This window comes from Orcinus orca, chromosome 13 (assembly GCF_937001465.1).
Source record: "Orcinus orca chromosome 13, mOrcOrc1.1, whole genome shotgun sequence".
NCBI lineage: Eukaryota > Metazoa > Chordata > Mammalia > Artiodactyla > Delphinidae > Orcinus > Orcinus orca.
The window spans coordinates 73,478,146-73,501,585 of NC_064571.1; the positions used below are offsets into that span (position 1 = coordinate 73,478,146).

Below are 23,440 nucleotides of genomic sequence, written 5' to 3' on the forward strand. Positions count from 1 at the left end.
AGAAGTTGTGGCTCCCGGGCTTAGTTGCTCCTCCGCATGTGGGATCTTCCCCGATCAGGGCTTGAACCTGTGTCCCCTGCACTGGCAGGCGATTCTTAACCACTGCGCCACCAGGGAAGCCCCAGTTGTCTTTTATTAAGCCAGACATAAGAGAGATTTGAAGAAATGTAAAACAGTGCCACTTTTCTCACTAAATTTTTTTAATATATATAATGTTTTATATTTTGGAAAAATATGTCTTTCAAAAGAATATATGTTTTACATTTATTTTATTGAAGTATAGTTGATTTACAGTATTGTGTTAATTTCTGCTGTACAGCAAAGTGATTCAGTTATACATATATACATTCTTTTTCATATTATTTTCCATTATGCTTTATCACAGGATATTGAATATAGTTCCCTGTGCTATACAGTAGGACCTTGTTGTTTATACATTCTTTTTTAAAAAATAAATTTATTTTATTTATTTATTTTTGGCTGCATCGGGTCTTCATTGCTGCACACGGGCCCTCTCTAGTTGCGGCGAGCAGGGGTCACTCTTCGCCGCAGTGCGCAGGCTTCTCATTGCAGTGGCCTCTCCTGTTGCAGAGCACGGGCTCCTGGCGTGTGGGCTTCAGTAGTTGTGGCATGCGGGCTCAGCAGTTGTGGCTCGCGTGCTCTAGAGCGCAGGCTCAGCAGTTGTGGTGCATGGGCTTAGTTGCTCCGCAGCGTGTGGGATCTTCCCGGACCAGGGCTCGAACCCATGTCCCCTGCATTGGCAGGTGGACTCTCAATCACTGTGCCACCAGGGAAGCCCTATACATTCTATATGTAATAGTTTGCATCTACTAATCCCAAACTCCCAATCCAACTCTCTTCCCTTGGTAATCACAAGTCTGTTCTCTATGTCTGTGATTCTGTTTCTGTTTAGTAGATTAAGTTCATTAAAAGAATATATTTTTTAATGTTAACATGTAATAGGTTTTAAATGAATACATAATTTGGAAGGTTCTTAGTTTTAATTTTTAGTACATAAATATTGACAGATATAATCCAGATAAGCAGAAGCTCTTTTGGGTTCTTGAATAATTTTTAAGAGTTTAATAAAGTGTGGAGACCAAAATATTTGAGACTCTCTGACCTAGACCACAAGCTCTTTGAGAGGAGGGGACTATCTTACTGCCCTTCACTTCCTGACACAGTGGAATTGCTTAGTAAATGTTTGTTGCATGAAAGAAGAAAATGTTGAATCATCACAAAGGCTTTAAGTAACTCTAGCCTAGCCTCTTGCATCTTTCTTTTTTTGCAAAATTCTAGTGTAAGTAAATTTACTTCTGTGGACCCTGAAGAACTTTTCTGAGAATAGTAGGAGAATTTTAGTTGCTGTATATGAGAATTGCAAGTTATTTCTCTTCAGGAGAATTAGAAAAAAGAATCAAAGGTTGAGCATAGTAAAGAGACTTTTAAACAAGGAAGCAGATAAAAGTAGAAATATTTGCAGGAAGGAAAGCAGACTTTGGAATTGCACTTAAATTTCTGAAGAGATTCACAGTATGTACTTTGGCATTAAAGTATGGGCAGGCTCAGAATGGTATAATTCAATATATTAGAAGTGAATTTTAAAGAAATATCTCCTCAGCTACACTGATGAAAGTAAAGATTACATACAGTATTTTGTCTTCTCTGTATTTCATGTCATTTTGTATCTCTCAGTTTATGGTGGGACCTGGGAGGTAAAAATCAGTAACTTAAGTAGAAACATCAAGTAGGGACATTGAAAACTCAGATAAATGATAATGTATACAAGAGAAATATCTTAGTATTAACTTTTTGGTTGTAAAACAATTTTATGATTTCTTAAAATTTAAGAGGAAGGTGATCCTCCCAAGTTTTTCTTTTCTTTAAATTAAAAACGGTATAGTAAATGAACATGAATTATTACTATTTTAAGGTATGTTAAATACTAATATTTATTTTTACTTGATGGATTATTTACCTGTTTTGTTTTAAGGAAAGCAAACTTTATTTATGAAAACTATTGTAGATTCATTTCTGACCTCATTTTCCACACCTTTTCTCTTTGAGATTTTGAGGGGTATTTTTTGGTTTGTTTTTTGATTTCGAGGTTTTAAACCATTAATTTTGCCCATTACAGAGGTCACATGGACACTACCTTCAAAACTGGGGGCTAACAATTCTAACATTTTAATAAATGAGGTAAAACAAAAATATTTGCTAATGAAAGAATTACTGCTATTTATGCATCTATGTGCCAGGCACTGTAGGTTAATCATATATATTATCTAACATATGTTCTTAAACTGTTCCGTGAGAAAAGTATTACTTTCCCATTTGACAGATGAAGAAACTGAGGCCAACAGGGGTAAAGTAACTTGCCTAGGGTTTTACAGCTAGTGGCAGAGCAAGGATTTGAACCCAGGTTTGTCTGATTCCAAAGGCTATGCACTTATAATTCCCTGTACTCTCTAAAACTACAGAGAGACAGTTTTTGCATATTGTGATGATTAGGCTGATGAGTGGTTAGGGAAATGGCGGGGGGTTTTTTTGTTTGTTTTGTTTTGTTTTGCGGTACGCAGACCTCTCACTGTTGTGGCCTGTCCCGTTGCGGAGCACAGGCTCCGGACGCGCAGGCTCAGTGGCCATGGCTCACGGGCCTAGCCACTCCGCGGCATGTGGGATCTTCCCGGACCGGGGCACGAACCTGTGTCCCCTGAATCGGCAGGCGGACTCTTAACCACTGCGCCACCAGGGAAGACCGGGAATGGAGTTTTGTATTCATCAAGTTAAGATCATTGTTCATTCATCAAAAATGTATTGCCTATTCTGTGCAATGTAATGTAATTTATTTAAGACAGTGTCTGTTTTCTTCACTCTTCCATTCACAGTGTCTAACTGCCTAACACAGTTTCTACACACACACACACACACACACACACACACACACACACACAATACTCACACATAGATGCATGTATACACGTACATATTTCTAGTACAGTATCTTCATTGAATGAAATAAAATAGGCGAAAATTCAGATAGCCACTGTTCTCCAAGAATTTAAAGTTTAGAGGGAGGGGAGATCTGGAAAAAATAATACAGTAGGAGAAGTGCTATAATAGTAGAATATATAAAAGCATGATCCATAAAAGAAAAAAATTGATATGGTGAACTTTATCACAATTAAAATCTTTTATTCTTTAAAAGACACCATCAAGAAAATGAAAAAAAACCCCAACAAATCACGGACTGGGAGAAAATATTTCAAATATATCAAATCACATATCTGGTAATACTTATATCCAGAATGTATTAAAAACTCTTTCAGCATAATAATAAGACTAAGTCAAATGATTTTCGATAAGTGTGAATACCATTCATCAGGGAAAAAGATGGTCCTTTCAACAAATGGTGCTGGAAAACTGGATGTTCACATACAAAAGAAATGAAATTCGACTTTTTTCTTATACTGTATGCAAAAATTAACTCCAAGTGGATTGAAGAACTAAACATAAGACCTAAAACTATAGGAACTTCCCTGGTGGCGCAGTGGTTAAGAATCTGCCTGCTGGGCTTCCCTGGTGGCGCAGTGGTTGAGAGTCCGCCTGCCGATGCAGGGGACACGGGTTCGTGCCCCGGTCTGGGAAGATCCCACATGCCGGCAGTGGCTGGGCCCGTGAGCCATGGCTGCTGATCCTGCACGTCCGAAGCCTGTGCTCCGCAACGGGAGAGGCCACAACAGTGAGAGGCCCGTGTACCACAAAAAAAACAAGAATCCGCCTGCCAATGCAGGGGACACAGGTTTGAGCCCAGATCTGGGAAGATCCCACACGCCACGGCACAACTAAGCCCACAAGCCACAACTACAGAGCCCGTGTGCCACAGCTACTGGAGCCCATGTGCCTAGAGCCCGTGCTCCGCAACAAGAGAAGCCACTGCAATGAGAAGCCTGCGCACCACAACAAAGAGTAGCCTTCGCTCGCTGCAACTGGAGAAAACCCACGCACAGCAATGAAGACCCAGCACAGCCAAAAATAAATAAATGAAATATCTCCTCAGCTACACTGATGAAAGTAAAGATTACAGTGTTGTAATTTTTTTTTTAAAAAAACCAAAAATCCTAAAACTATAAAACCCTTAGGAAAAAACATAGGGGAAAAGCTCCATGACATTGGATTTGGCAGTGATTTCTTGGATGAGACACCAAAAGTACAGGTTAACAGAAAAAATAGATAAATTGGACTTCATCAAAAGTAAAACTATTAATAGATTGAAAAGACAATACATTGAATGGGAGAAAATATTTGCAAATCATATATCTGATAAGGGGTTGATACCCGGCGCGTATAAAGAACTCCTACAACTCAGCAACAGAGAAAACCCCAAACAGCTAGTTCAAAAATGGGCAAAGTACTTAAATAGATTTTCTCCAAAGATGATACTCAAATGGCAATAAAGCACATGAAAAGATGCTGAACATCACTAATCATTATGGAAGTACAAATCAAAGCCACAATGAGATATCACTTTATACCCAATAGGATGGCTACTGACATAAAAACAGAAAATAACAAGTGTTGGTTAGGATGTGAGGGAATTGGATCCCTTCTGCATTGCTGATGGAAATATAAAATTGTGCAGCCTCTGTTGAAAATAAATGGTTCGGTGTGGTGATTTCTTAAAGAATTAAAATTACGATATGATCCAGCAATTGTATTTCTGGGTATATACCCAAAAGAAGTGAAAGCAGGGATTCAAACAGATGTTTGTATACCCATGTTCTTAGCAGCATTACTCACAGTAGCCAAAAGCTAGAAATCAGCAGATGAGTGGATAAACACAATGTGGCATATACATACAGTGTAACACTATTTAGCTTTTAAAAAGAAGGAAATTTTGACACATTCTACAACAAGAGTAACTACAGCATGGGTAAACCTTAGGACATTATACTAAGTGAAATAAGCCAGTCACAAAAGGACAAATATTGTATGATTCCTCTTATACAGGGTTCCTAGAGTAGTCAGATTCGTAGAGATAGAAAGTAGAATGGTGGTTGACAGGACCTGGGGAAAGGGAGAGTGTAGGGAGTTAATGTTTAATGGGTAGAGTTTCAGTTGGGGAGGATGGAAAAGGTTTGAAGGTAGATAGGTAGTGATGACTGCACAACCATGTGAATACACTTAATGCAACAGGCTGTACAATTTAAAAATATTAAAATGGCAAATTTTTTTATGACCGTTTTACCACAAATTTCAAAAGAAAACTACAATTTAAAAAATGGGCTAAAGAGTTGAATAGGCATTTTACCAAAGAGTATATATATTCTTAGGGTAATAAGAATGAGAAAAGATTCTCAATATCATTAGTCATTCAGGAATGAGATACCACTGTACACCCAACTAGGATAGCTATAATCACAAAGACAGACAACACCAAGTGTTGACAAGAATGTAGGAAACTTGAATCCTTGTGTATTGCTGGTGGAATTGTAAAATGGTATAGCCACTTTGGAAAAGTTGGCAGTTCTTAAGGTGTTAGACATAAACTTATGATACGACTCAGCATTTCCACTCCTAGGTAACTACTCCAGAGAAATACAAACATACGTTCACACAAAAACTTGTACGCCAGTGTTCCTTCTAGTATTGTTAATCACGGTGGAAATAACCCAAGTATTTATTAATTGGTGATTGGCAAAACAAAATGTCGTGTATATACATAGAGTGAAATGTTATTCAGGAATAAGTGGAGTGAACTACTGATACATTCTCCAGTGTGGGTGAGCCTCAATATATTATGCTAAAAGTGAGAGAAACTAGACACAAAAGACTACCAAGTCTATGAAACGCAATTTCTAGAAGAGACAAATTTCTGGACACAGAAACCAAATCATTGGTTGTCAGCTGGGAGTGTAAGTGTGGATGGACTGCAAATGGGCACAAGGGAACTTTTTGGAGGTAATGGAAATATTCTAAAACTGACCTGCGATGGTTGCACAGCTGAATTAACTCACTAAAAATTATTGAACTTAAAAAAAGTTTAATGAGAGATAGTGGAAGGTATGTCTAAGTTTATCTGGGAAAGTCAGAGAAAGCATCACCCAGAAAGCACTGGCTTGAGTGGAGAGTTAAAAAAAAAACAGTTTAGGAAAGAGTGAATAGCATCTATAAAGACTGTTGTGAACCAGTGTGAAAGAGAACATGATTCGTTCAGGTTTGTCTTGTTGCAGTATGAAGTTTGAGGCTGGGAATGTCAGAAGATAGGAGTGAATTTAAAGAAAAACAAGCTGTTGGTAATAATCAGGAAGGCTGATATCGGGGGATTATTGTAGACTTGCTCTTGGTATGCTTTTACATTTACCAGGTTCAACACAATGTTGAAAAATGATCAGAAGGAGGAATATTTAAAACTGAAATTAAATGTTTTACCACCCTTAAACAAAATCCTGGTACTTCTAGGGTATTGTGTTCTGTTTATTTTTCAAGACCCAGTTAATGTTAGCATTTTCTGCTATATCTTATCTAATGCCTCTTCACCCATGCCCCTTGCAGGGTCTCCTCTGTTTCACTACCTCTGTTATAACACTTCTGACATGGTATCATAATGCTTTCTTATTGAGACTGAAGAGACTTGACAGCAGGAAGTAAGCCTGTTTTCTTCAAGTTTTTAACTGCAGTGTTTGGCATGATATTTGACACGTGATGGATGTTCAGTGGTAAATTTGCTTGCCAGAACTTTCAAGGGAAGGCCAGCAAAGTATAGATCAAAGAATTGGAGGGGTTTTTACATAAAGGTAGTCTTCAAAGAAAATATCGGAAGGTCACAAGGTGAAATTTTATGTAAACTCTTTAAGGATTTGGCTTTGGGTTGACGTAAATAATTTCCCATCTAAATATTGAATTCTGATGGCTACTTTTCATTGTCTCTTCTCTGTCTTAGGATTTTAGAGTTAGAAAAGACCTTTAGAGCTTATATAATCTAGTCTTCTCTATTTATTCACTTTGTGACCTCAAGCCAGTTACTTAAACCTTTCCAAGCCTAGGTTTTTTCATCTGTAAAATGAGGGACTCCCTATGTACCTACCTCATTGTTACAAAGATTAAAATAATATTTAAGTAATTCTTCATTTCACAGTCTGCAATTCAGTGAGTGGCTAGACATAACAAATTGAATGGACTGTCCAAAGTTTACCAGAAATATGTACTTATATTTGGGCTAGAATCTGATGTTTTAAATTTTAATCCAGTATTTCCACACTGTCATGGTTGGTACTTATTTCCATATTAGTGACCTTTACACTTTTTTTATTTGCAGTTTCCAATTTGATGTGGGCTGGGTAACAAAATGACAAGCTTTATTCATTCAGTATATGCTTATTAAGCATTGCTAGGTACCAGGCATGGTGGTAGGTATAGGAAAACAGATGAGTTCTGTTCTCAGGGAGTTCAGTATCTTGAAGTAGGAAACAGACCTTCTAGGAAAACATATGAATTAAATAAAGTGTATCGACAAATGTGGATGATGTAAAGAGGATTTAAACAGCATATCTTGCAAGGGGGACATCTGGGGTCAAAGTCTTAATAGAGCAGGTGAACAAAGGAGAGGTGGCAATCACTAACTGGAAGGAGTTGAGGGTTATGAGCGTGACTGGCTTAATTTTGCTTGGGAGTTTTGCATGGAAGGTGGTGTCATTGTGGAGCATTCTTTGGTGAGATCGGAGGTATAGTTTTTCTGCAATGAAATCAGGATTCCAGAGGATACAGTGGAATAGACTTAGTAGGGAAAGAGCCCAGGAAGGGAAGTTAGTGGATAGGAAGCACACAGAAACCGCTTAAAATAAGGCAATGTTGTTAGCATCCTCACAGCTCTCTATTGTAAATAGGTTGTAGATAATTACTTTTCAGCTCTTATGCAACAGCTCTTTGAGATTGTTGCCATCTGACTATTACAATCAACTATCCTTTTTCATATTATAGTATAATTTATTAATGACTTGAGCAACTGGATCATTCTTTCATTCTTGTTTATTCCATGAGGTTGAACCTCTCAACAGCATAGGCTAAGACTAGATTAACCTTAACCGCGCATGAATGTTCAATGAACATTTAAAATGGTACCGAAGTTGAAGAAATTATAATTTGGTATAATATGTAAGCTTTTAATTCTCTAAATATTTAATGTCTTTGTGTGTGTGTGTATGTGTGTAGGTTAAATGTATCTTTAGAATACAGTACGAAGAGGTCTTGTATATTCAAAGGCCTATTGAAGAGGACAGAAGAAAGTTTTTCCAAGAACTGATTCTCAATCAGGCCTCAATGGCTCCACCACGAAGGAAACACACTGGTAAAGTTCCTAAAGCCTTTAGGAAAATGGGTGGGTTGGAGTTAAGAGATATCCTATCTTGGAGTCATCTTTAAAAAACCCATTTCTTTGTGGAAATGAAGACAGTTTTTCAGGTTTTGTTTAACTTTAGATGAACACATGTGGAAGTGGCCATTGTGTTTACCTGACTTGAGGAGATTGGGAAGTACAGCCTCATTGTTAAAACTTTACTAATGAGTGACTGTTTATGTAGTCTCCTTATCACTTCAGTCCAGATGCTCTGGTAGATTTCACATTCTGAGGCTCAAAAAGTCATAGAAAGTCTTTGGTTCTGCTGTGCTTTAGTCACTTTAAGTACTAAGGACTTGAACTATCAGGTTTTGAACAACAGGTGTTGTGCTTATTGCTTTCTGGGCCAGGGTAGTTTTGTTGGGCCAAGAACTGGTGGGAACATTTGCCTTTTCTGGTTTATCTTATTTATTGATTGATTTTTCAAATATTTATTGAGCACCTATTATGTTAGATGTATTCTGCTAGGCACATGGAAATCATGGCTTTCTTTAAGCATTAGAGTTTTCTTGGATTTGGGCCTAATAGCATTAAGAGGGGCCTCAAAATTAGATTTTCAGTCCCCTGACTTAAGTAAGGACTGCATGCTAAGTCATTCGAAAGAGAGTTTCTTTTCCTAATACTAAAGGTGCAAAAAGATAAGATCCCCTTGCTTAATCTTTCATCCTCTTCTAGAAAATAGCAGTCCTGTTTGTTAAAAAAAAATTGAAGCCTCTTTCTTTTTGTTCTGCTTTTTATGTTTCTCGTAGCCGTTCTTATAGGATATTAAATACATTTCCCATCCCTGCCAACTCCTTGCTTTTTCATACTTCTGTGTTTTCCAGTGGTTATATTATCCAGTACTTTGTTTTTCAGTGGCAATATTATCCAATACTTTAATAATTTTATTGTCCTTTAGTGGCTCCTTTTCACATTTTCTCAGTGCTTTTAAGATGAACATCTATCAAATGACTATAGCTGTGGGATTTTCCCCACAGAAACTTTGGAATATTCAACATGGAAGTTATACCTTCTGATTATTGGTTGTTGCCTTCTGGTAATCTAAATAACAGCGTTTAAAATATTTCATTATTAAAATGATTCATTTTAATAAAGTATCTTGCATGTTCCTAGTCATATTTTAGTCCCGTAGATCTGAATTTTCTATGTTAAGTCTGAACATAATTCTTTTTCTTTTTGAGTTGCTCCTGTTGACTTTCATTTTTCATCTTAGGGGCTATTTAGAAATTGGCGAGAATACTTAGGATTTTAATCCTGAGCTTCAGTGTGATACCAGGAAAATCTTTTAAGGAATTAGAGAGCATTATGGTTAGGCAAGTTAATACTTTACCTTCTAAGAAGATGTTTTGTTTGTTTTACAGTAGATAGTGAATACCATAGATTTCATATATCACACTTAAGCCTGGGTTTTCCATCTTCTTCATGTCTTTGGGATTTTTTTTTAGTTACTACTTTTTTTTTTTCACTCCCTGCAGGTGCCATTTACTATCCCAACTGTGTTGTAGTAAGAATATGAGGGTAGGAGACTTGTCTAAAATTAGAAGTCTTTGGGAACGGGAAGGATCAAAGAATTATTCTTTGTCCGTTTAAATTTCATGCATATAAGACAACCTCATTTTGAGAAACAGTCTTTAGACAAGGTTGACTTCAGCAAATCAGTATACAAGTACTTCACCTGAAGATATTTATGTTGATTTGAAATCTTTTTCTTAAAGTTGTATGTAAATCATATCTCAGAATCAGATTATTTAAAATCATATCATTTGTGCTTTAAAGACGTCCTGTTGTAAGTTATTTTATAAAAGTAAAGCTATTGCCTAATGTACTTCTGGTTTCCATTCAAATTTTTACCTGCTGAATTCACATGGTTCACATGTATTTGGAATTCTCCTTTTCTTAAAAAAACATTTTGAGGGAGTGTCAGAAAAGTAATTGAGGTCCTGACCCTGCCATGTTGGAATCTTAACATTTTCTTCTACTTTCTTTAGGTCTTTGTGCTATGGAAGTTCTTCCACTTGCACTACCGTCTCCACCTCGTCAATTATCAGAATCAGAAAAAATTCGGATGGAGGACCAGGAGGAAAATACTTTAAGAGAGTTGCGGTTGTTTCTCAGGGATGTAACCAAGAGGCTGGCCACAGATAAACGCTTTAACATCTTCAGCAAACCGGTGGATATTGAAGAGGTCTTGTTTCAGTAGTGTGCAAACAGTGAAGTTGAACTGGCTAAAAGAAAAAAATGTTGACATCTTTTTTTGGAAGGAAAAAAGCAAAGGCATGGATGAATATTACCCCTAGCCTGTAAAATTTTAATCCATGTGATAACTACCAATGTCATCAGCAAACATCTGGTGACTTTTGGATGAAATTAATGACAATTTGTATATGTCCTCTTGATTAGTATTGATCTTTGTGATCTCCTACTCTTCATTTAAGAAGAGGATTAAAAGTTACTTTAGTGAAATGTCCATACTAGACTATTTTTATTCCAGGATAAATCCTGCTCTCCAAAAGAATATTGGTATTAACCAATCAATACCAATTAAAATTGGCATTTCCCAAATTGTGTATACCTTACTGAAGGAGGTAGCTAAGAAACCTGAAATTTGTCTTTCATATTTTGGAAATGTCTGTGACTAAGATGCTGTATGAGGTTATAAGCACAGCCTGTTATTTTTCTCTCCAAGAATTTTCTCTGCTCTGAGTGGAAAATTTCTCACTTTCTATGTGTATTGTTTTGTGTCCTTGTGGGAGCATGGTTTGTGATGATGAGAAAAGAAATTTTCCATTTGGAATCTACTATAATACTGTAGAATAAATTTTATTTTGTTTTGTTTTATCCTGGGATAATATAGTGTGTGGATGCACATAATGCAGTCTTTACTGGCATTCTTCTTATAGTTCAGACTCCATGTTTGAACAGCTTTGGTGTTTTTAGTTTTAATTTTTTTCTTCATCTTTTTTTACATTTGAATTATGAAGTAATGCAGAGTTTAATGTTGTGTCCTCGTTGTGAAATCTGTACTCTTGGATCAGAGCAGATTCCTTTGGAATCATTACCTCATCTATGCCTGTGAGCTAGCATTATGTTTTTTCCCCTTGGAAAACCTGAAAATATCTATTCCCCCCACCTCCCCTTTTTGGGAATAAAGGGACTGTGTTTAATTTTATTTGTATGTTTATCCACAATACACAGTTTTAGCCATTTGATCCTTTCAGCAGCCCCACAAGGTCATTATTATGTTGCAGTTGAAGAAACAGGCTTATTGGCAAGTGACGCAGCCAGCACTCAATGTTTCTTAAAATTCGAAGTCCACATTCTTTATATCACAGCTGTCAATCTTTTTCTACTGGAATAACAGGACTTGCCTATTTGCTCTTGCAATTAATACATATTTTATATTCGTGAAGCATATTTTTTCCCTCGTGGTATTTTCAGAAAGTCTTAAAACTATCAGCCCACTTTAAAGATTGTTATAAATGTTTATTTTTATTTCAAATTGGGTATGGGAACTCTGACACTTAATTGATAAGGACTTGCCCCCAAGTCAGCCTCCTATGCTGGGAGTGAACCAGTTTTACCTTTGTCCAGGAAAACCTTTTCTGTTTAACCAGAAGAGATTGTCAGATTTCAAATGCCATCTGTGATAGACTGAAAGTTTTATAAATGATGGTAAGGCAGTGGGAGAGGATAGAAGATGTTGGTCAGTTAAAACTTTAATTTTAGGGTGATGTTTTCTCTTTTTCCTTTTTTTCTTTTCTTTTTCAGGTTCATTTTGCTACTGCTTCTTTGTTTACTTTTAAGGCTGAAAACTTAGGGGTCTCTGGGACAGATAGAGAGGGGAAACTAAGATAACATTTTGATAACCTAAAACACAAAAACTTTTATTAAAATAATGAATTTGAAATGTCTAAAAACTTTATCAAATTCCAAAGCAAATTGCAGAGGAAACAAAAGTTTAGAAAATAAGTGTTGAATTTAAATAAGCGTAGGTGCTAAAATTTTATGGTCTTTAGTAATATAAATTTTTATAGTGCAAAAGTTTATAAAATGTTTTCCACGTGTACACAATACATGTCAATTGTCAGAGCCAAGGATCCAACTAATACCTTCTGAACTGTTACTTGTTGAGTATAGCTCCACTGTCTCCCCTATAAGGAGATTGGCTGGCTTTTTAGCTCCTAGAGAATGAAAAATAAATTAAAACATGCACACACATCTACCTAAAAATTTAAAAACATATAAATAATATGTATGTATATATATATGCGTATGTTTTTGTATATGCATATATGTGTATTTATTCATATGAATATATATTCAGTATGTAAATTTTTAAAAAGGCATCAGTGGACTGCACTGGTGGTCCAGTGGTTAAGGCTCCATGCTCCCAATGCAGGGGGCATGAGTTTGATCCCTGGCTGGGCAAGATCCCACATGCCGAGGCCAAAAAAAAAAAAAAAATCCCCCAAAAGCATCAGTGCCATCTGCAATGGAGAAAACTAGCCTTTAGTTTCATAGAACAGAAATTACCCTATTCCCAGAATTTGGTCCCAGACTAATTAGACATTTCTAAGACTGTGTTTATGTCAGACCTAATTACTTGATTTGAGATTTGCATTAAGGAAGACAATACAGTCATACACACCTTGGAGATATTGTGGGTTCAGTTCTAGACAACTACAGTAAAGTGAATATTGCAATAAAGTGAGTCACACGAATTCTTTGGTTTCCCAGTGTATATAAAAGTTATGTGTACACTATACTGTAGTCTTCTTTAAGTATGCAATGGTATTACGTCTACAAAAAATGTGCATACCTTAATTTAAAAATACTTTATTGCTAAAAATTGCTAACCATGATCTGACAACACAGGGTTGCCACAAACCTTCAATTTCTAAAAAAGTGCAATATCTGCAAAGCGCAGTAAAGGCAAGTGCAAATAAAACAAGGTATACCTGTGGATATATAGGTTGAAGAGCTTTCTTATTGGTCAAATGATACAAAACATACAATTTATTGGGCAGTCATGACCAATATCTCTATTTTGGGTTATCTCCCAGAAAATCACACTGAGCAAAATGTATTTTTTGCTTGTAGATTTGTTTATATTTAGGGACAAAGCCAGTAAATTTTTTCTAGTCATGAAAGCAATACTTACTTTTGTTATACAGTTGACTCAGAATGTTTGTAATGAATCCAAAGGAGCAGAAAACTCTTTCCATGAAACGATTCATCCTGGAAAACTGAAAAAGACAGATAATTTTTTTGTTTAGAGATTTTAAAGAGATTTACCCGAGAACATCTCTAATAATAAGAAAAAAAATCTGTGTTTCTTTTTATTTTCCTTAAAAAATTCTTTTCTTGAGGTAACATTTATTGATGCTTATTGGGTATTTTTACCAATACATTTTCTTCTCAGGTGTATCCAAAGGATTTAAAAAAAAAAAGCTGACACAGTTTGTTTCATATTTCAAGATGAGAAACTTTTCAGAGTTGATTTAGATGTGACTTGAAACTGAAGCTTTTCATGGAAAGTATGACATAGTATCTTTAGTGGCATAAATTGCTCTATAATTTTATCCTTATCTGTAATTATTTCCTAGATATCTAGATTTAATTTTAAAATAACTGTATGGTTTTGTTTTATGTTTTTATGAGTAGATTATATGAAATATCAGAAGTAATTTTCATTAAAATATCCTGTTTTAGGTTTCAGATTATCTTGAAGTAATCAAGGAACCAATGGATTTATCAACAGTAATCACTAAAATTGATAAGCATAATTACCTGACTGCTAAGGATTTCCTGAAAGATATTGACCTCATCTGTAGCAATGCTTTAGAGTACAATCCAGATAAGGACCCAGGAGGTAAGGATGCACTGGGCAAGGTTGACTTGGGTGATCAATGAGAAGATAGTTTAAAATTTAAATAAAGCTTGCCTATATTTCAGATAGATAAATTAATCTTAATGACATATTACTGTATTTAGAAACTTCTTGATGAGGAACTAATAATATACTTAAATATTTAATTATTAAATTCATTTGTTAAATTACTAAATAATATATTTAAATTAGAGGATTTTATTCTTTTTTAAAAGATTTTATTGATGTATAGTTGATTTACAATGTTGTGTTTAATTTCTGCTGTACAGCAAAATGACTCAGTTATACATATATATATATTCTTTTTCATATTCTTTTCCATTATGGTTTATCACAAGATGTTGAGTGTAGTTCCCTGTGCTATACAGTAGGATCTTGTCGTTTATCCATCCTATATATAATATTTGCTAATTCATTTATTATTAGATAATATATTTAGATTAGAGGATTTTATTATTCTAAGTATTATGTTCAGGGTTTAGTTTCTTGATTTACCTTTCACTTTTTATACTTAGATTCTTATTTTTTTCAGGTAAAATGGAAAACTGAATAGTTGAGAATTTAAGATTTATTTATTTAGTCAACATCACCAGTGCTGATAAACACTGGTAATTTCGAATTTGTGGAAACTTATTGTGGATAAGTTTACTTATCAAAAGACCCCCTTTAGGTAGATAGACGTTATCTGTTCTATAGACTGCATGTATTTTTATATAATTTTATTATTTTACTCTTAATCCCACCCTGTACTCAAATCTGTAGTCCCAACTCTGTTAATGCCCTCCAGGGGAGACCTCCAGGAATAATCTGTAGTTAAACAAGATGAATTTATTGATACATTGTAATAAAGGAGAATGTGTATCATGGGGAGCCATATAGGATTTGAGCTAGCATTAAGTGATTTTGGGGAGGGTTTAAGGAAGTAGGGCTTTGCAGTGGATTAGATGCTCTTAGGAAGTGGGAATAATTTGGGCACTAGGTATTTTAAGAACCTGGAAGGCAAGAAGAATGGAGCAAGGCTAAAGTTGTGATTGGTAAAGAAGCGGCAGTCATTCATCTTACCCAGGATAGGATTATATTTGGTTATTTTTGTGGTTAGGACAGTGTTCATACTTTTGTCTGTGTTCAGACATGATTATGGAGTGGTCTTGTTTTTATCTTGATCCATCATGGTCACAGAGTGGTGTTCTGTAAAATTGTTTATGTTTTTTTTTTCTTTTCATTTTTTAAAATTATTTTATTTATTTTGCTGTGTCGCGTCTTAATTGCAGCACACAGGATCTTCGTTGCGTTGTGCGGGCTTCTCTCTAGTTGTGGTACATGGGCTTCAGAGCATGCGGGCTCAGTAGTTGTGGCACGTGGGATTAGTTGCCCTAAGGCATCTCAGTACCCCGACCAGGGATGGAACCTGCGTCCCCTGCATTGGAAGGCAGATTCTTAACCCCTGGACCACCAGGGAAGCCCCTAAAATTGTTTTTATGTTTCATATGAATACACCAAGGCCTGGCTGATAGTGCCAGGCCCTTTCCCAGCTGGCAGGGGTCATTACTCTATTTCTCACTCTGTTGAGAATTCTGTTTCTTCAACAGATGATATACAAGTAAGATGGTTTTTTTTTTTTCGTTTTCTTTTTTTTTCTTCGGTACGTGGGCCTCTCACTGTTGCGGCCTCTCCCGTTGCGGAGCACAGGCTCCGGACGCGCAGGCTCAGTGGCAGTGGCTCACGGGCCTAGCCGCTCCGCGACATGTGGGATCTTCCCGGACCGGGGCACGAACCACGTCCCCTGCATCGGCAGGCAGACTCTCAACCACTGCGCCACCAGGGAAGCCCAAGATGCTTTTTATTTTTAAAAAATTAATGCAGACTTTCAGTTATCTAAAGATATTCAGAATTCAGTTTCTGCTTTATGTCTGTATTTATGGGCAGTGGTTCTTAACTCAGGCCACCTGTTAGAATGACTTGGATTTCTCATTTCTACATGAAGTTAAGTATTTCTTGTCTTAGTTTAGACCACAGTAAATTGCATACTTTAATTCCAAGTTAAGAGGCAGAATGAACTTTTATATAGCTACTCTTGGTATCTAACAGTTTTTAAGCTTTGTATCAGGACATTTATATCTTGTTGTTGTTTAGGCTTTTTTTTTTCTTTTTTTTACTTTTCACTGTATATCATATAGAAAAATTTATGAGTATGAAAACAAAGAAAATTAAAGCAACCTATAATCCTGTTACCTAGTGTTTTCTCTCTTTTTCTTTCCCTCTCTCCCTCCCTCCCTCTCTCTCTGCCACACACACATGCACAGATATTATATATGAAATACATGTATGAATAATATTTTTACTAAAATGAAAATATAACTCTTGTAAACATTTTCATTCATGTAATATTTTGTGAAAAGGTTATGAGTTAATGTATTTTTACCACATAATTTTTATCATATGGATGTATTATAGTAGCTACTACCCTGTTGTTGGACATATTAGATTTTTTAGCTTTTTTCTCTATTATAACACTGATGAATATGGCATAAATTTTATGTATATCCTTAATTATTTCCTGAAGATAAATTCCTTAAACTGAAATTTCTGGATCAAAGATTGTATAATAATCTCTTTTAAGGCTTTTAAAGTGTGTTGTTTAAATTTTCTCACAATTTAAAAAATCTTCTAGCAGCATCAGGGTCACTTGTTAACCAATATAGCAGTTTTGTGGGACTGAGAGAATCTCCTTTTCAGTGTAGATGGCATCAGCAACAGGGCCACAATTTGGCTAGTAAAGAATGGGCTGGATGTCAGTCTCCTTTGATTCCCTTGCTGCGTTCTTGGTGAAGGTACAGTTGCGCAAGTGTCTATATAGTGGCCTTGAGCAGTGTGTGAGAGTACTTGAGTGCCTACACTCTCATCTTGTTAGTTTTTCAAGACATAGAGGTTACTGAAACTGTGCAGTAGATAAGGAGAGCCTGGGCTTTGGATGTACACCTGGGCTTCAGTCCCAGTTTTATTTCCTAGTTCTTTAACTTGATCAAGTTAAGTCCTCTAAATTTTACTTCCCTTATCTGCAAATGGGGATAATTATAGTACTCTTGTCACTGGGTAGTTGTAAGGATTAGATGAGAAAATGTATTAGGTTAAACCTTATGAAATTGCCATTTTCATGTGGTTCAACTTGAATATGTTAGGCCCTTAGCATAGTGCCTGAGATGTGAGAAGTATTCTGTAAAGATTCGTCATTCATATATTTATTCTTGTTATCATTATTATTTAAATTATGCTTTAATTTTTTATAAATTGTTTCCTTAGTGGGTACCTACATATTTGCTTTAGAATGACCCTTTGTACTTACTAGTATATTCCCTGGACCACATTTAAAATTTAATCCTATTTTGGAACAAATCTAGGGACTGATAGTGAAAAATGAATTTGAGCGGTTAGAAAAAGCCAGTAGAAAGGATCAATCTAGATTCTCCCCCCACCCCGCCCCATGTAACTTAATTATAACCACATTGAAATAATATTGCTTTTATGAAAGAAGCAATGATTTCTGGTGCATAATAACCTTTTACTACAGAATGCAGTTGTATAATCAAAGAATATGGCTCTATCTCACAGTTAGAGTTGACATGATACACTTGTAACTTCATTTCTTCACTGTTTTACATGCAAAAAGTGTCATATAATTCAAAAGCATGATTTCAGCTCTGTTCAGATTTTTTCATATCTTCAGTCAAGAGCCCTTTTTTTCTTCTTAGCAACAGAACAACTTGTTATGTATTAGGAAAATAACCTCAGGGTCTGTTGTGTAGCAAGTGGAAATTACATGAATGTTGTATTACTTTTATAAGCTCCCATGAGTATTTGAAAGCTTACAGTGTTCTGTTTTGCAGAACACTTGGCCATTTGGGGAAAAAAACTAGCATGTACATAGAAGACAAAAGCCAACATTCTGGAAGCTGTACATGTTGCCTAAGTGTTTACCCAGATTCTCCCTTGAGGATAAAGTGGACAAAAATTAAATATGTTAGCCAGAAGAATTTTAGTTCGTAGGTTCTAAATGTGACTAGTATCAGATATTTGATCTAATTACTATCTTATAAATATGTGATATATTTTATGTTTAACTGTTCCCCATTCTTTGTCTTGTACCACATGCCCCCCCTAGCCCTCAAGTGCATTCGCATACATACCCTCATTTAGCTAATTTTGGTGAAATTTCAGCCCTAGTCTTGTAGTATTCTCAAAATCTTCTGTTTTGCACCAGTTGTTTAGGAATAAAGCTCACAGATTCAGCTTTTGGAGCCCTCTATGGGCTATGCTTCAGTCAAACTCATTCATATTTTCTATTAGTATTTGTAAGTATCATGTGCTGTTACTGAGCTGAGTGCTTAGAGTACTGTGACAGTCCTTGCCTCTTGAGATGGAGATATTCAAATCAGTAATACATATTGAATAATTACTATGTGACAGACCTTATGCTATATGTTATAGTATTAATTTGCTAGGACTTCCTTAACAAAATACCACAGACTGCGTGGCTTAAACAACAGAAATTGATTTACCCATAGTTCTGGAGGCTAAAAGTCCAAAATCAAGGTGTCGGCAGATTTGGTTTCTTCTGAAGCCTCTTTCCTTTGTTTTCGGAGGCTGCCTTCTTGCTGTGTCCTCAATGGTCTTTTCTTTGTGTCCATGCACCCCTGGTGTCTCTTGTGTGTGTCCAAATTTCCTCTCCTTATAAGTACACAAGTCAGATTAGATTAGGGCCTACTCTTATGACCTTCTTTTACCTTGATTACTTCTTTAAAGTCTACTCCAAATACAGTAACATTCTGAGATATTAGGGGTTATAGTCTCAACATATGAATTTTGGGGAAGAACACAGTTCAGCCCATAACAGTTAATAAATAAGCCACAGTCCTTCCTATCTAGAAACTCACTGTTTTATAGGAATGACAAATATCTAACTATTGGTAATTGTAATAGATTATTAAGGTGTAGAGATAGCATAGAGGTGGCGATTTTGAATTTTGAGGCAGCAGCAGACGATTGTAATGCAGTTTCATAAGGTGTGTATTAGATATATGTACAGTGTGAGTAGAGCACAGAGGTGAAGACACTGGAGATGAACAAGATTAAAAAGGGCATTCATTTTAGGCTGAGAAAAGTAGTGTACAAAGGTATAAAAAAAAAGAATATGGCTGGAAAGTAGAGTGTCTGTGGAGGAGTAGTGAGAAATTCACTCACTTCTCCACTCACTGAATCTCCGTTTACTGAGCATCCATTTATGAAATATTTTCTGTGTGTAAATTGTGTTCAGTGCTGGAGATATGCAGCTCTGGCCTGAGAGATTTCTAAAGGCTTCTTAGCGGGGAGTCCTGCAGATAAATAAATGTCATACTAAGTTCCCTATCTTCATTTGATCCTGTGTAAGGATTTCAGAGTTAATTCTCTAGATGATAAGGGGCCACTGGGTGGTTTTGAGACAGAAAGTGATTTGATTTGATTTGCATTTAAGAGTATAGTATTATAGGCAGTATCAAAGGTCAAGGGAATGATGAGATGGAGGTTGGAAGACCAATTAAGATTTTCACTTGTGGGGAATTCCCTGGCAGTCCAGTGGTTAGGACTCAGCGTGTTCACTGCTGGGGCCCAGGTTCAATCCCTGGTCAGGGAACTAAGATCCCACAAACTGCGTGGCGTGGCCAAAAAAAAAAAAGATTCACTTGATATGGCAGCATAGATTGAACATAGGGGGCTTAGTGACCAACCAATTATGTATGACCGACAGAAATCTAGAATGACATCTGAGTTTTTGTGGTCTCGGTGTTAGGAATCTGACAAGTAAACCAATGGAGGAACAGGTTTATGGGCAGTATGCTAAGTTTAATTTTGGATGTGTTAATGTAAGTTACCTCTGGTACACCCAGATAAAATGCAGACATTGTATAGTAGTTGTATATGGGGGTTCAGAGATAGAAGTTTGAGTAAGAGACCCGGTTGGAATCATAAGTGTATAGGGGTGAATGAGATCACATAGGCAGTATACAGAATGAAAAGAGAGGGGAGCCTAGAAGGAACCCTCCTCAAGGGAATATGGGTCCCAATTCTCAATTTAAGTCTCAGTCTTACTGTTGGTACTTCCAGTACCTTTGTTAAATGTGTTGCCTCTGCTGAGAGTGTGTACATTCGTTCGTTCTTTCTTTTTTTCATTCTTTCTTTCTAAATCAATTTTGTTGAGAAGTAAGTTATATACAAGAAAACCTAGTGCATCACTTTTAAAACCATGCTTATCTTCTAAAATCCCACTTATCCTTCAAGGAATATTAAATGCTATGCTCATGAAAGTTTTTTCCGATTTCCTTCCAGTTACAAGTAATTCCTTTGTCTTGGAATCATAACACTATGTAACTTTTCTGAGACACTTATTCCTTTCTTTTATTTCCTGGAGTGATTACTTATTTACATATCCTTATCCTGTATTTTAGACTCTAAGCTGATTGAGAACAGGATCTGTATAGACATCTTGTATGGAGCATATTCTTAATAAATGTGACCAGTGAGTAAATTTTATGAATGTCCTCTTCTTAGATACTAACTGAAGGAGTCTCAGAGTACATAGAAATTATAAAATGGAGACATAATAACATAATGCAGATATGAACCAGTAAATACAGTAAAATTTCTTATTTATGAAATGATTTAGGATGAAAAATCATCCCATAAAAATCAGTTTTTAAAAAAATATTATTTGGCTTCCCTGGTGGCGCAGTGGTTGAGAGTCTGCCTGCCGATGCAGGGAACACGGGTTTGTGCCCTGGTCCGGGAGGATCCCACATGCCGCGGAGCGGCTGGGCCCGTGAGCCATGGCTGCTGAGCCTGCGCGTCCGGAGCCTGTGCTCCGCAACAGGAGAGGCCACAGCAGTGAGAGGCCCGCGTACCGCAAAAAAATAAATAAATAAATAAAATAATAATAAATATATGTATATTATTAATCTTTCTTAATAATTTTGTTGAAAAAAACCCAGCTAATATACTTCTGTTCACCAAAATACAAAAGAAACATAGACACATTGAAATACCTTCATAAAAGTAGTGATTGTATTAATTTTATTAGTACTTATCAATTTATTCTAATAGCCATTACTTTTTATTGAAGGCAAAACTAGGTGGTAATATCTTTATTTTATAGATATAAGGAGATTGGGTCTCAGAGAGGTTATGTAATTTGTGTTCAAACCCACAAATATTACATGGCACAACTGAATGGATTGTGATCTGTCTTAACTTCAAAGCGAGTATGTATGGGGTTTTTCTGCTATGCTTATGTTACTTTTAAATTTCATGGATTTGGAGAATCTTAAGATTTTAACGTATGAGACAAAAGAACTGGTGGTAAATATGTAGCTATTATTCATGTATAATTTTAAAGCAAGGAATTTAAGTCTGGTGGCCATGAGAGGGTCTCTGAACAACTACATACAAAATTGTATGTATACTTTTCCACCTTTATCACAAGCTTATAAGATCCAGGATGACTCCCCTACCCCTCAAAAAAGATGAAGATCCAAGATATGGACATATCTTTTAATTTTAATCTGTGAGCTTATAGTTCTGTTCTATGTATAAACTTAGACACTGTTCGAAGCTAAGAATGATTAAAAAGAATTGTAATGATAGGCATATTTAAAAAGCATTACCTTGTCAGATGCAGATGCTATTTATTTATTTATTTAGGCTGCTCTGTGTGGCTTGTGGGATCTCATTTCCCTGACCAGGGGTTGAACCTGGGCCCTAAGCAGTGAAAGCATGGAGTCCTAACCACTGGACCGCCAGGGAATTCCCACAGATGTTCTTTATTGTTTATTTATTTATTTTTTTAAAAACTTCTTGGTATTAATTTTTTTTTTTTTTTTTGGCTGTATCGGGTGTTTGTTGCTGAGCATGGACTTTGTCTAGTTGCGGTGAGCGGGGGCTACTCTTCGTTGCGGTGCACGGGCTTCTCATTGGCAGGCGGATTCTTAACCACTTTGCCACCAGGGAAGTCCCCACAGATGCTCTTTAGAATAAATTCCTTGTCCTTCAGATCAGTGGGAAATTTTTATGGAATTCTTTTCTTAATTAATTAATTAATTCTTCTCCCCCCTTTAATTGGGGATGGAATGTGGGTGGGAAGCATGTGTTTAAAAAAAAAACATAAAGAAAGATCACTGAGTTATTTTAGAGTATAATGTGCTGGATACGTGACCTTTATATTTAATTTTACCTCTTTTTTTAGCTTTTTTTCAAGCTGAAATGGAAAGCCAGTGGCAGAAAGCTGCTTGGGCTACAAATATCAGCTTGAAAGCATAGCTCCTTCTAAGGATGTTCATTATAGTTTTTTGTTTGTAGTGGTTAAAATTTGAAGGAACTTTCAACTTCCAACAATAGAGCAATAATTTTGAAAAATTAAGGTTCGTCTTTCTTTGGATTGTTACATAACCATTAAAATTTGGTTTTCAAAGAATGTTTTAAAATATCAGGAGACTTCTGATTCTGGCCAAGATGGAGTAAAAGGGACTGAATTTCCCCTTCTGCCTGAAACAATGGAGAAAAAAAACTGAACAAAATATTTGAAAAAACAATTTTGAAGATGTTGGATATCAGGAAACGATGGAAATGATCTGTGAAGGATGGGAAACTAACAAGTTGAGCACTATAGTTGCCTGGATAGCTTCCAGACTGTGGTACGGGAAAGAAGAAGCCAGGCAGAGCCTGGAAGTCGCCCTGAATTGCTGGGAATGTAAGGAGGCCAAGGTGGATCAAGTTCTCAGGGCAGAGTACCAGGAAGGAGAAAGCTGCACAGAGAGAGCACTCTGGAGATCTGCAGAAGAGCCTCCTCCAGTCTTCAGCTGAATACTGATCAGCACATATGTGTGAGGAAACTACCTGAGGCCGGAGAAAGAGAGGGAATATTCCTTGATGTTTATATAGGGCTAGCAGTAGTGTAGCAAATAGTTAGAGGTGATAAACCAACAAGGAGAAAAACTGAATCATAAAACTGTACACAATCCAAAAGAAGTGAGAAAAAAAGAGGAAAAAGGGAACAAAGAGCATGTGGGACAAGTAGAAAGTAAATAGCAAGCATATTAATAATCACATAAATTATATTAAAAGCAAATGAT

General features: G+C 36.2%; 1 protein-coding gene across 3 annotated transcripts in view; it reads left to right on the forward strand.

Annotated features, from left to right (window-relative positions):
• The window catches only part of ATAD2B (ATPase family AAA domain containing 2B), a 169,841-nt gene that overhangs the window by 116,050 nt on the left and 30,351 nt on the right, over window positions 1–23,440 (forward strand). For 2 of the 3 annotated variants that reach the window (XM_049696353.1, XM_004268079.3), the window contains exons 20-22: window positions 8,212–8,347; window positions 10,384–10,580; window positions 14,108–14,267. In XM_049696353.1, the coding sequence (XP_049552310.1) occupies window positions 8,212–8,347; window positions 10,384–10,580; window positions 14,108–14,267 (493 nt within the window). The remainder of the gene's footprint in view (window positions 1–8,211; window positions 8,348–10,383; window positions 10,581–14,107; window positions 14,268–23,440) is intronic. The other variant, XM_004268080.3, reaches the window with a different exon arrangement.